A 14,480-nucleotide genomic window follows, 5' to 3' on the forward strand; every position below is an offset into this window, starting at 1 on the left:
GGTTCTACGCACTCACACAACCAACCACTTGACTGTCAGCCTGCAGCTCAGAGTAAATGCAAGCCTGTCGGTTGTTTATTTCTTCAATACTGCCATTTCTCTTTGTATAAATGGTCAATCTGGGTTAGAAATTTTACTGAAGCAGGTGGGGCTTAAACACGAGTCTAAATACATCTGATTTTAAAAAAAAGACAGTTACCTTCCATCGGATCCTCATTCAAGGCAGGAGGCAAAATGCACTGCATGTTAAGATGACGAAGAAAGACAGCCTGTGTTGCGGGCTGACCCCAGGAAAGAGTGGGAAACCGGTCTGACAAGCTGTCAGAAATGCGCTTATGAGAAAGGCAAGCAGTGCGTGAGGGGACTGTGGCGTCAGAGCCATGGCAGCAGCCCCTCTTGCTGAACCTGCTGACTTGGAACATCTATGGATGTCAAACCTTCAGAGAAATACTGATTTTCCTCTTATTCACTTGAAAACTCCCCGTTGCCAAAGACTGAGATTGAACAAAATCAATGGGGAGGGAACTGGGAAGCCCCCAGGGGACTACCAGTGGACAGTGGTCCAGGCCTCCAGCTGGGGGGTGTCCCCATCAGGCACGGGACCTGTCCTCCAGCCGCCGGCCCTCATCTCTGGGCTACACGCATTATTTGAGGGAAAAAAAAAAGGCAATACAATGTCTGCCTGCATTGGGTACTTTCTAAATATGTATTTCATGGCTGCTTTGGAGAGGAAAATATATTTATAGTTCCTTTAGTGTCATTCCAGTCTATTGTGTAAATATGTAAATTAGACTTCATGATCTAAACAGTAAAATGCCTTAGAATAATCTGTGTAAATAAATCATCTGCATATGCCCAGTGCATAGTTTCCAGTGCCTTCCAGGGAGCTTTGCAACACCGACTTGGAGGAAACTTATGCACAGCCAGAGAAAGGAACGTGTCGGCCAGGCTGTGCTGGCGGAAGCTGATGGTGGTGTCCCTGGGCTCACACTCGTGGAGTGCCCTCTCCAGGAATAAGAGGGGATCTGTGCTCTAGCCTGGTGCTAATTTCATTAGCTGCTGTTCAGTTGTGCCTCCACATGGCCACAGCAACAGGGGCTATGCAGCAGAATGTGCAAGGGTGGAAGGAAGGATGAGGATGGGAGGGCAGGACGCTCCACTGCCATCTGCCTGGGCTGCCCAGGCCCGCTGGCTGCCCTCTGCAAAGCAACAAAGCTGATGAGTGTCTTGTCTCCCAGGGGCAAGGTAGAGACTCAGCTGGATAGACATCAGGCCGAGAGGACCACCTGGGCCAGAGGGGCTGCCTGGCACTGAGTGCCCATCTCCCAGATACCCAGCAGTGAGGGCCCTTGTGTGGCCTCTCCCCATACAAAACGGGGCCCATTCATTGCACCTGGAGCAAACCACATCCCGCCTGGAGAACGTCTTACTAGGCAGCTTCGGTGGGAAAATGAGATGACACAGCATTTAATGTTCTGTGTGATGAGGCCTGTAATGGATGACAGCTGAGATCCAAAGGCCTCAGGTACCGGCAAGGTGTTTCAATATTGACAATCCATAAAGCGTTTCATTTGCCTGAGCTGCTGCTGGCCTTAGTCATAGAAGGGAGGGGGCGTCTTTCTTTCTTTCTTTTTTTTTTTTTTTGAGACAGAGTCTCGCTCTGTCGCCCAGGCTGGAGTGCAGTGGCCGGATCTCAGCTCACTGCAAGCTCCGCCTCCCGGGTTTACGCCATTCTCCTGCCTCAGCCTCCCAAGTAGCTGGGACTACAGGCGCCAGCCAACTCGCCCGTCTAGTTTTTTGTATTTTTTAGTAGAGACGGGGTTTCGCTGTGTTAGCTAGGTTGGTCTCGATCTCCTGACCTCGCGATCCACCCGTCTCAGCCTCCCAAAGTGCTGGGATTACAGGCTTGAGCCACCGCGCCCGGCCTGGAGGGGACGTCTTTCTCAACTTCCCACGGAAGACCACGGGTCCCGCGGCCCGCTTGGGTTCCCTTCATGACCCGAAAGGGGAGATCGTTGGTGACCTGTTTTCGAATGTTGAGCAGCCAAGCGGAAGTAAGTGCAGGATCTTCAGACCGCGCCGAAAAAGCCGGCGTCTTCTTGTTAAGTCTGTTGTCACGCCTTGGTCCCCCGTGGGTCAGTTTCCACACTCTGGCCCAACCCTGCTGAGCTCAGACTCAGCTGACTTCAGAAGCTTCTCCACGCTCCGAGGCGTGGGCCCAGTGTGAAGCCCACGCCGACACGCCAATTGCTTCTTATCCGCGTGGCCTGCTAGGCTCCCTGGGCTGCCCCAGTAACCAACAGGCGTCCTGTTCCCTTCGTGACGGCAGGCGGAGCAGCATATGAGAACCTGAGGAGAAGGTCAAGGCCTCCCTCGGCAAGCCTGAGAACCAATGCCTTATTGCTGCCTGGAAAATGTCTAGACGTGTTCACAGCGTTAAGAGGCTGATCCCAGGCACCCGTGTCTGGCTGGTGCCGCCCCATCCCACAGGCTGGTCTCCCGCACCAGAGTGCTCAAAGACACATTGGTGTGCTCGGCCGAGCAGGCTGGGGAGGATGGACACGGTGGCTTTTTAAATGATTACTTTAAGCTAAACAAATCATTTTGAGATAGTTGAAGAGTCCCAAGTGGGTGTAAGAACCCAACGGAGGGCAAGTCTGTGCATCCTTTACCCAATGTCCCCCAGTGGTAACATCCTGCAAAACTGTGCTGCGACCTCACAGCTGGGACACGGGCAGTGATGCGGTCGAGATCCAGAATGCCTCCTTCTGTGGCCCTGTGACAGCCACCCGTCTGCTGGGATCCATAATCTCTAGTCAAGGAGGCAGGCATTCAGGGAGGAGGAAGTTTCGTAGCCAGGCCCTTCTGTGGTTTTCTGGTACAGGTGTCTTGTTTTTTGAGATAGAGTCTTGCTCTGTTGCCCAGGCTGGAGTGCAGTGGCGCGATCTCAGCTCACTGCAACCTCTGCCTTCGGGGTTCAAGCAATTCTCCTGCCTCAGCTTCCTGAGTAGCTGGGACTATAGGTGCGTACCACCACACCAGGCTAATTTTTTTTTTCTATTTTCAGTAGAGATGGGGTTTCTCCATGTTAGTCAGGTTGGACTAGAACTCCTGACCTCTAGTGATCTGCCCACCTCGGCTTCCCAAAGTGCTGCGATTACAGGTGTCTTAATCTGCTCTTGGTGCCATGGGTCCCTGTGGCGATCTGTTGGCTCAAGGACACTTTCTCAGAATGGTTGTAGATACAAAAAGTAAAATTGGAAAGGAAACCAATTCTACTGGTGATACGGTTTGGCTCTGTGTCCCCACCCAAATCTCAAGTTGAATTGTCATCCCCGGTGTTGGGGGAGGGGCCTGGTGGGAGGTGCCTGGATCACTGGGGTGGGTTTCTCATGAATGGTTTTAGGACCACGCCTTTGGTGCTGTTCTCACAATAGGGAGTGAGTTCTCATGAGACCTGGTTGTTTAAAAGTGTGTGGCACCTCCCCACTCACTCTCTTCCTCCTGCCCCAGCCATGTGGCATGCCAGCTCCCTGTTCGCTTTCTGCCATGGTTGGAAGCTTCCTGGGGCCTCCCCAGAAGCAGAGCCACCATGTTTCCTGTACAGCCTGCAGAACCGTGAGCCAACTAAACTTTTTTTCTTTATAAATTACTCAGTCTCAGACATTTCTTTATGGCAATGTGAGAACGGAGTCATACAACTGGTAATGCCTACGATCACCCGGAGGCACCCGCAGGTTCCTGGGAACCCGTGTCTCCAGGTAATGCTGGAGGCACGGATTATGGGTAGTTTTCTCTGCACTAACTTGTTTGGTGACGTGGTTCCCTGGAAGACACGTGAAGAGCTGGATTTCGGTGACCTGCGGCCACCGTTATCCCAGCGCAACTCAAAAGTCTACACTTCATGGACTCATTGGCCGACAAGGTCCAGCAGAGAGTCTACAAATGACTGTGATTTCAACGTAAGGACACGTCCAAACAGCGTCGTGAAATATCTGCAGTGGCTGGGAGGTCATATGAAAGTATTGCTGGAAGTGTCACAGGTCCTGCTATGAGTTATGTGGTTTCTTAGCTATATTATGTGTAGAATTATGTCCCTGCCCCCCACTGCAAATTCATATGTTGAAGTCCTAAACCCCAATACCTCCGAATGAGCTTATTTGGAAATAGGGTAGTTGCGGATGTAATTAGTTAGGATGAAGTCCTGCTGGAGTAGGTGGGTTCCCAGTCTAGTGTGACTGGCGTCCTCATAAAACATAAAACCGAGATGCAGACACACATACAGGGAGATCACCATGGGAAGATGAAGGCAGAGGTGGGTGAAGCACCTGTCAGCCCCGGATCACCCAGGATGGCCCATAACCACCAGAAGCTGGGGGAGAGGTTACAGGAAACAGATTCTCCCTCACAGCCTCAGGAGGAGCCCACCCTGCTGCCACCTTGACTGTGGGCTTCCAGCCTCCAAAACCATGAGACAACCCATGTCTGCTGTGGAGGCCACCTAGTTTGTGGGACTTTGCTATGGCAGCCCTGGATAATGAATGGGCCTGCATCCATAGTTAAAGGAAATGCCAAATTCCAGTTAGAGATCAGTGAAAAGAAAATGTGTATTTTCCCCATCCAAGCTCACAGATCTCCTGAATTCTATCTGTGAACCCCTGGATCTCCTGAATTCTATTTGTTACATCTGTCATTGTGTCAGGGCACTGGTTCCCTTCTTCCCCACCAAATTGCTTTTGAAAGATTATTAGTTACAAGTGTCTTCTAGAAACTTCTTTTTGGAGATGGAGTCTTGCTCTATTGCCCAGGCTGGAGTGAGGTAGCACCATCTTGGTTCACTGCAAGCTCCACCTCCCGGGTTCACGCCATTCTCCTGCCTCAGCCTCCCGAGTAGCTGGAACTACAGGCACCTGCCACCATGCCTGGCTATTTTTTTTTTTTTTTTTTTTTTTGTATTTTGTTAGAGACGGGGTTTCACCGTGTTAGCCAGGATGGTCTCAATCTCCTGACCTCATGATCCGCCTGCCTTGGCCTCCCAAAGTTTTGGGATTACAGGTGTGAGCCATCATGCCCGGCCTTTTTTTTTTTTTTGAGACGGAGTCTTGCTCTGTCACCCAGGCTGGAAGAGTTGATGAAGAAATCAGTGCTTTCCCTGGATATGGGGAGGAAAGTGTCTGAAGTGGTTTCTTAAGTCTGGGCTGCTCCCTGTCACTGGCCCCCTCCCTCTTGGCCACCACAAAGCCTCAATTTGGCCCCAGACCCCACACATCTCAGCTCCTGTCAATCTCTGAGAGTGTTCTTGAATCAAAGTCATTAGTAAAGGGCCAGCTGGCTGTGCGAGGGGCCATGGGCTTTTACAGGCAGTGACCACTGCTCAACTCACATCCTTTACCAACTCAGGACCCTCTGTTTCCACAACAGGACAGACGCCCTGCTCAAAAGATATTCTCAGGGTCCCCCAGGGGAGCACGTCGGGATTTCTGAGTTCTTGGATCAAAGAAATGTTCATATTGCCTTTGGCTTTTTCGCACTTAGGCAATAAATTTCTCCTTAGAAGTTTCTAGAAGGAGGCCAGGCGTGGTGGCTCAGGCCAGTAATCCCATCACTCTGGGAGGCCGAGGCGGGTAGATCACTTGAGGTCAGGAGTTTGAGACCAGCTTGGCCAATACGGTGAAACCCCCTCTCTACTAAAAATACAAAAATTAGCCGGGCATGATGGTGGGTGCCTGTAATCCCAGCTACTCAGGAGGCTGAGGCAGGAGAATTGGTTGAACCCGGGAGGTGGAGGTTGCAGGGAGCTGAGATTGCGCCATTGCACTCCAGCCTGGGTGACAGAGTGAGACTCCGTCTCAAAAAAATAATAATAAATAATAAAATAAAGAAGTTTCTAGAAGGCACTTGTAACTAATAATCTTTCAAAAGCAATTTGGTGGGGGAGCAGGGAATGCGTGTGCTGACACAGTGACAGAGGTAACTTTGGAGTCTTTCCTTTTGGTCTAATAGCCTCTTTAAATATTAGACTAAAGCAGTTCCAAGCACCGTGGTCCCTCTGGCAGGCAGGGTTTGATGGCTCGCTTCCTGAATAGTGTGCCTGACACATTACATATTTTCATGCTCAGATGTTCATGATTAACTGTGCAACCATCTGAAGGTCATATTGGAGCTGGTCCGTGCTCTCCGTGTTAGGCGATACCCTCTAGCTCCCAGCAGTCATATCCGACACACCCGATCAGAAACTCATTTCCCAATAATGCCCATCCTCAGTTATTAAAGGCAAATGGAAGGAAAGATGAAACAAATTCCGCTGGTGAATAGGGCTGGAAATGGATCTTAGACATCATTTTCGGAAGCCTAAAAAAATGAAGCAAACGATGTGTCGCTTTCGCTATTAATAAGAATCTTCGTATTATCAGAAACAAGCATGACGCTTTCCATCTCGGCTGTAAACATTTAGAACCCTGACATGGATCCCTGAAAACACTCACGGATGAGTTCGAAAATGGCTTTTAATGTCCCTATGTTCTCATTCACCTGTTTCTAGGAATAACCATTATCATCCTAAGTAAGTGTCCTGGGGCTAAAACATCCCAAATCGAATGCCCTTAAGGTGAACGGCACAGCTGTGACTATGAAAACTGGGGGGAGTTGAGTGAGCCACGAACATCTTCTTTCAGCAAAACTGCCCTGGTGGTCTCAGCTTTGTTGGGGGAAAATGCTGAAAGAGAAAGGGATGGAAGCCCCAGCCACAGTCTTAGAAGCATCGCCGTCAGCTGGGCTGAGACCCCGTTTGTGGGGCCTGCCACCCTACCTGAGGGCCGGGCCTCGATGACGTAGCCTGTGGTGGGTGTGTCGCCGGAGTGTCCCTCAGTCCACTGCAGCGTCAGTTCAGAGGCGGACTTGGTGACCAGGACATCTCTAGGCGAGCCTGGGGACCCTGCGGGATAAAGAAAAGAGAGGTGAGGCATCAGCTCCGGGGGGCTCACATCCCACTGTGTAAGATTTCACAGTGGGGGTCAGACTGGTCGAGGCTGCAGAGTGTCTGGGCAGGTTACTTAGCCTCACACAGCCATGGTTTTTCATCTTAAAAACAGGGAGGGAAGGCCAGGCATGGTGGCTCACGCCTGTAATACTGGCAGTTTGGGAAGCTGAGACAGGTGGATAGCTTGAGCCCAGGAGTTTGAGACCAGCCTGGGCAACATGGCGAAAACCCGTCTCTACAAGATACAAAAAAATTAGCCAGGTGTGGTTATGCATGTCTGTAGCCCAGTTACTCGGGAGGCTGAGGCAGGAGGATCACTTGAGCCTGGGGAGGTTGAGGCTGCAGTGAGCCGTGATCATGCCACTGCACTCCAGCCTGGGTGACAGAGTGAGACCCTGTTTCAAAAAACAAACAACAACAACAAAAAAACCTGAAGAGGGCAAGAAAGAGCTGGCGCATGCAGGGCGCCCCGCACTGTGCCCGGAACTAAGCGGCACTCCCTGAATGCCAGTTCTGCCGCCCACGCCTTCTTGTCTTTAAACAAAGGACAGAACAGTTGGGTAAGCGGGAAGTTACGTGCTTCTTCCCCATGACCTGGAAAACTTTAAAATGTTCTGATTTATTTCAAATGCCAAATTCAGTTATTTTTCTCTTAAGATTTCTCCAAAAAAAAAAAAAAAAAAAAACAACTAAAACTTTACATGCTGAATATTTAAGAATTTGCTCACGGATGTAACAAGTCCACCTGCAAAGTCCATGTTGACATGTGCTTTTGAAGACGTCCATGTTCCCCAGACATCACCGATTTGATGCCAGCTCTCGGCCACCTGCATCTCCTTGCTGAGCATGTCGACGGATCCCAGCTCAGTGAAGCAGGAGACGGGAGGCTAAGGTTGCAATTGACATCGTCTGCCCCTGGAGTCCCACTTACCCTCGGCTGGCCCGGCTGTGACGTTGGCTTGGAGCTCGGGCCCGTAGGTGATGGTCCGCGCTTGGACACGGAAGAAATAGGTCACCCCCTTGGTGAGGTCCCGCACCTTCAGCCAGCGCTGCCAGTTCCCTCGCACTTCCACAGTCACTACCTTGCTCACCCCTGCAGCCGCCAGAAGCAAAGGAAAGAAGGGGGTTCAGCCTGGAGAAGCAACTGTGCACTGTCTGTTCTGTTGCGATAACAAGGAAAGCGGTCCCCGCAGTTTGCTAAGGAAGTATTTCTTACAACTAGGAGGAGTTTACATGGTGATAATAGCCAATTTTCAGCACAGATAAGTGTAATTAGAGCTTAAGCTTGATAAGTGGGTGCTGACAAAGAAAAGAACTGAGGGTTACAACACGAAAGGGGGACGCTGTGGTCTCAGGAATGGTGTGAGGGAGGAACTGGGTGGGGTGGGGGGCGGTGGTCCTGCCAGTCTCCAGGTTGGACACTCCGGGGAACGTCCCTTCCCACTTAGCTCTGAGCTGTGCAAAGTCTGGTGTCACTTGTAGGGTGACTGCAAGCTTCTGGACACAGTCACGAGGGAGGGGAGTGATACGGTTTGGCTGTGTCCCCACCCAAATCTCACCTTGAATTGTAATAATCCCCAGGTTTCAAGGGTGCGGCCCAGGGGAGAGAACTGAATCATGGGGGCAATTTCTCCCATTCTGTTCTTGTGGTAGTGAATAAGTCTCATGAGATCTGGTGGTTTTACACATGGGAGGTTCCCCGCACACGCTCTCTTGCCTGCCACCATGTCAGACGTGACTTTGCTTCTCCTTTGCCTTCCACTATGATCGTGAGGCCTCCCCAGCCATGTGGAACTGTGAGTCCATTAAACCTCCTTCCTTTATAAATTACCCCGTCTCAAGTATGTTTTTATTAGCAGTGTGAGAACAGGTTAATACAGGGAGCGTATACAAGACCTAGGAAGATACTCCATCTAGTTAGACCCCATGAGGAAGCTGCAGCCTGCCTGGGTTGGCCAACTTGTGGCCTACGGGCCTCAAATGAGTCATCAGAACTTTATCTGTGGACCTTGAAGCAAGGATTAAAAAAATTAATTTTTCACTACAAGTATTGATGCCTTGATTTAGAGGACGATGGCAACATAAGAGACAAAAGTACTCAAACCTATGTGACGTTACAAACAAGTGATCATGCAAAAGTCTTGCTGGTTGTATTACCTAGAAATAGAAAATGGAGATTTCACATTTTGGGAGAGAGGATAAATACTGAAAATTTCACATACGCAGCATTTTCCAGAAGGAAAAACAAAGTTCTTTGGTTAAACAAGTTTGCAAATGATGCATTAAAAAAAAAAAAGTTAGACAAGTTCTCTCAACTGCCAGACTTCTCAGAACTTTCAATAGATTTATCTCTACCAGGCAGCTCTTAAAGGAGGATATCAAGATATGGTACTTCCAGGATGGACAGATTGGCGGAGCTTATTTTCCAAGGAGCATCCCTGAGAAGACCTGCCCTTGGTGAGTGGCACCCACCATCCTGGGTCCACCTGCCCAGCCCTGTCCTCCTGCTGTCAGCCCTGAGAAACGGCTGCCCTTGGTGCAGGAAGGCCATGTGCTTCTAGTCAGCACCTGGAATATCCTGGTCACCTCCACTTCAGAAGAGAACAAAGTGCCTTCCTCCTACAAAACAGGTCCATCTTTCATAAAAGCAAATTTCCCTTATCCTAAAAATCTCCAAAATACCTTCTAGCTGGTTCAGTGTTTTCATATTATTCCTTTTATCAAACATATTCAGCTAAATCATTTTCTTCCAATTATTTTGGCTGCCTTTTTTTTTTTTTTTTTTTTTTTTTTTGAGATGGAGTCTCACTCTGCTGCCCAGGCTGGAGTACAATGGTGCGATCTCAGTTCACTGCAACCTCCACCTCCTGAGTTCAAGCGATTCTCCTGCCTTCGCCTCATGAGTAGCTGGGATTACAGGCGCATGCCACCATGCTAATTTCTGTATTTTTAGTTTCACCATGTTGGCTAGGTTGGTCTTGAACTCCTGACCTCAAGTAATCCGTCCACCTTGGCCTCCCAGCGTGCTGGGATTACAGGTGTGAGCCACCGTGCCTGGGGCCAATTTTGGCTACTTTTGAGTGACCCTCCAAATCTGGGTTTTCCAGAGCCTGACCCTGACCTTCCACTGTTCAGAAAGGTGACGAGGATGACAGTTTGTGCACACAGTGACTGTCGTCAGCACACAAACTGGGTCCTGTCCAATGTAAAGTGATTCTAGGGAGCAACTGTTTTTTTGTTTTGTTTTGTTTCCATTGTTGTTAAAAATGCCTTCCTTCTCCCTGGAGCAAAAACAAACCCAGGAACAGATTTTGTAAATTCTATCCCAATAGGAGGCAGAGCCAGCCTGGCCTTCTCCCCATCTCAGGTGTGTCAGAATTTTATTTATTTAATCAATTTTTAAACCATGCCCCGCACTGCAAAGCCTCAGGGTACAATCCCATAAACCACCACCATTTAAAACATTTTAAAACGTGTAAAAATAGCTCTGCCATAAAATCGGATTCCCAAGTACATGGCTCAGCGCTCGAGTGGCCTGGCGCTCAGGGTGGTGTGATGCTCTGGGTGGCCTAGTGCTCTGGGTGGCCTGGTGCTCTAGGTGACCTGGCACTCTAGGCATCATGCTGCTCCAGGTGACCTGGTGCTCTGGGAAGCCTGGTGCTCCAGGTGGTGTGGCACCCTGGGTGATGCAATGCTCCGGGTGGCCTGGCGCTCCAGGTGGTGTGATGCTGTGGGTGGTATGGCACCCTGGGTGATGCAATGCTCTGGGTGGTGTGGTGCTCCAGGTGGTGTGGTGCTCCAGGTGGCCTGGTGCTCCTGGTGGTGTGATGCTCCAGGTGGTGTGGTGCTCCAGGTGGTGTGATGCTCCAGGTGGCCTGGTGCTCCAGGTGGTGTGATGCTCCAGGTGGCCTGGTGCTCCAGGTGGTGTGATGCTCCGGGTGGCGTGGCGCTCCAGGTGGTGTGGTGCTGTGGGTGGTGTGGCACCCTGGGTGATGCAATGCTCTGGGTGGTGTGGTGCTCCAGGTGGTGTGATGCTCCGGGTGGCCTGGTGCTCCAGGTGGTGTGATGCTGTGTGTGGTGTGATGCTGTGTGTGGTGTGATGCTGTGTGTGGTGTGGTGCTCCAGGTGGTGTGATGCTCCAGGTGGCCTGGTGCTCCTGGTGGTGTGATGTTGTGGGTGGTATGATGCTCCAGGTGGCGTGATGCTCCAGGTGGTGTGACGCTCTGGGTGGGGTGGCGCTCTGGGTGGTGTGGTGCTCTGGGTGGTGTGGTGCTCTAGGTGGCCTGGCGCTCTGGACAATGTGATGCCTCAGGGGTTCCAGGAGTGTTCCCTAGGTGACGGGGATGGCCTTGGGCTCTGCCCAGCACACAGGATGAGCCACGACTGTGTTCCCAGTGGAGTGACTAGAGGAGCTGCTAGTACTGGGTAAATGCTGTGCCCTCTACTTCCCTTGGGCTGACCGGTCAGTGCCCGGCCAGGAGTTTGCAGATGTCTGCCCCAGGCACAGCCCTGGTTCTGGGTGAGGAGGCATGGAAAGAGGTCAGACGACCCTACAGAGCCCCTACCAGGTGAGATCACTGTTTACTTTGTAACTATCTTTACCACATTTTAAAATATTTTGTCCTCACAATATACTTCAAGTAGGTAGCAATTCACACACACACACACACACACACACACACACACACAAATATAAACATATGGATCATTTTGTGGCAGTCTTTATAAGAGAACCACCACAACCACAGCAAGTGAATATAATTCCAGCCCAAATCAAGGACGTCTGATGTTTCACTGTGTTTGCAAACGTTTCTCTGGGACACACAGAGACTCCAGGAGCATGTAAAATATTGAAAGTCACAGGGAGGTCCAGTTACCACTTTTGTGCTTCCCCGTGGGGAATCCTGATGCAACAGTAAAGGGGTGAGGGTCTGGATTTTTCAGAGTCCCCCATGCAGGCACAGCTGTCTCCTGGGGACCTCCGGGAGGAGCAGACAGGAGCGCCGCCCCTCCGGGTGAGAGCGAGAGCAGCGGCCGTGGGGCGAGGCCGGTCCGGGTGTGGAGGTGCAGGGCAGTGAGGGCTGCTCAGTGTGACCTCCACGGGGTGCACGAAGCTGCTCTGCTTTTTCCTAGTCATTGCTTTCTGTTCAACCACCCTGGCCTTGGCCACACTCCATCATGTGGCGTTGTGGCCCTTTTTAGGCTATCCCGGCATCCTCCCACATTCAACAGAGAGTTCACTTCCTCCCTTCTCCAGCCCCAGCAGGCCAAGAAGCTCAGAAACGCCTGCAGGCAGAGCAGCCGCCAGGATGAGTGCTTCCTGAACCATGGTCCTGCCAAGGCAGATTGTGAAATCTGCAGAGTCAGCTGGGAGGAAGAGAGAATGCAGGAACTGGGATGGGAGTGAGTCTGAAGCCCACTGCTTGCTCCCTGTGTGAGGCTGGGCAGGGCATGTGGTCTCTGCGGAGTCCTCAGTTTCCTCCTCTGGTCTGAGGTTGGTGGCGCTTACCTCATAGGACCACGGTGAGGAGTGGGGCGTAGGGAGGATAAGTGGGAGTGCCCAGCTGAGAGTCAGGACCCCAACTCTGACTGTTGTCTAAAACTGCATAACAGGTGCTCCGTGATCAGCATGGACTCCTCACTCGCTGTACTTCTCATGCACCAAACCACTCCAGAACCGAGTGACTCAAAACCACCACCACTGAACCAGCTCCCGGTCCCACGGGGCAGTCCTTTGGCCGGGCTGGCCTGCACTGGACTCAGCGTGTGTCTACAGTCACACAGTGAGTCTCACCGGGAGTTGGCTGGCCCAGGTGGCCCCTCTCTCATGCTGGGCCATGGGTGGCTGTCACCCCAGAGGCCAGCCCAGGTGTGTTCACATAGTGGCTGGGTTCCAAGGTCAGCAGGAGGACCAGGGTGCCTCCCAGGTGCAAACGCTTTTGAATCCGCTTGCCTCACGACAGCTGTTGTCCCGCTGGCTAAAGCGAGTCCCGTAGCCTAGCAGAGTCGGTGTGGGGGGACTCTGCCCACAGACCCGGACTCAGGAGAAGCGAACAATGGGCCCCTCCACCTCTGCCCCCTCTACCTTCATCACCCGCCAATTGGGAATCTTCATCAGAGGCCACTGCTCCGGCCCCCAGATGAGATACAGGCCGACTCATTGAGTCTGATCTGCCATCCTCTCTTGGTCCACATTCTTCTTTTGGGGTGTGTGGCTGTGGGATATGGCTCGCTGGACAGGCCTGGGATTACTGTCTTGGCGAGCCAGGGTTTTGGCCAATACCATCGGGGGAGGCAGGCGAGTGCCAGGGTCCCGAGGTTCTGTTGGCGTTCATGGTGAGCAGGGCCTTCCCCAGGCAGCCATGAGGTCCACCTGGGTGCCGCCAGGGGGGACAGGGTTGCTGAGTCCTGCCTGAGGGAGAAGCCAGGAGGGGTCTGGAACCTACAGCCACACTCAGGCTCATCCCGGCTGGAGTCAGACCATGGCAGATGGTGCCTGCAGCCTGATGGTGTTGGGGCAGGAAAGACCCCGGCGGGGGCCCCATGGCTTAGTCAGAGCCAGGTGTCGTGTCTAGAGACAGCTGTACAAGGCCGTTGCGTGGGGGCTGGACGCCTCATGTCACCAGCACCACTCGGCAGCCCACACCTGGATCTGCCACTTGACTGATGTGAAGGAATCAGAAGTCTGGAACGTGCCCAAGCCCCCAACAAGCCCAAACGTGGGGGGTCTGCACGGCTTGTTTTTCCTGACACCCGGGGAGGTCTGATGAAGCTGTTTCTGCTGAGATCCTGGCCACCCCTCACCCTGCAGAGCCAAGGAGGGAGCCCTGAAGCAGGACAGCGCTGATACCCTCTCGCTGTAATCTCCGAGCACATTGCCTTGGTTGCAAAGCCCGGAAAATCCAGGCTGAAGGAACCAGCCCTTCGCAACAGACAAAAGAGACAAGGCTGGTGACGGACAGTCTTGTTATTTGTGAAAAGAGGCGAAAATGGGTGTGACTAAAGTGACTCCACCTGTTGTCATCCAGGGGGTGTGACAGGCCCCACACTCGGCCGTGCAGCCAATGATTTGTCTAGAATATAAAATGCTTTAGTGAGTCCTCCTCATGCCCCATCTCTGAAGTTCACCTTCACGTTTACTTTCAGACACACAAGTGCTCCAGACGCTTTCTAACCCACCATGGAGCAGTTTAGGCCTTGGCTCTGGACTCAGAACACCTGGGTTCAAATCCCAACCCTCTTCATCATTTTCAAAATGCAGGCCTTGGGCAAACATCTCTGTGGCTCTGAGCCCAATCTCTTTGTCTGCAGGAGGAGAAGAAAAGCTGCAGCCACAATGTAGAGCTGTTCTGAGGATCTGGAGATAGTGGATATTAAGTACTTAGCACAGTGCCTGATGGGAGCTCAACCAACATCACTTGTCGCTGTGATTATATCCGGGGGGTGCCTGGGTATAGCGAGAACACAGAATGCCTGTGTGAGCGGGACGTCTAAAGATCTT

At 51.8% G+C, this 14,480-nt stretch overlaps 1 protein-coding gene across 1 annotated transcript in view; it reads right to left on the reverse strand.

Annotated features, from left to right (window-relative positions):
* SDK1 (sidekick cell adhesion molecule 1) overlaps positions 1–14,480 on the reverse strand; it is a 990,930-nt gene that overhangs the window by 40,299 nt on the left and 936,151 nt on the right. The window contains 2 exon segments of the mRNA XM_033191941.1: positions 6,809–6,934; positions 7,911–8,072. Coding sequence (XP_033047832.1) covers positions 6,809–6,934; positions 7,911–8,072 — 288 coding nt within the window.

This window comes from Trachypithecus francoisi, unplaced genomic scaffold (assembly GCF_009764315.1).
Source record: "Trachypithecus francoisi isolate TF-2019V2 unplaced genomic scaffold, Tfra_2.0 Lachesis_group4, whole genome shotgun sequence".
Taxonomy (NCBI): Eukaryota; Metazoa; Chordata; class Mammalia; order Primates; family Cercopithecidae; genus Trachypithecus; species Trachypithecus francoisi.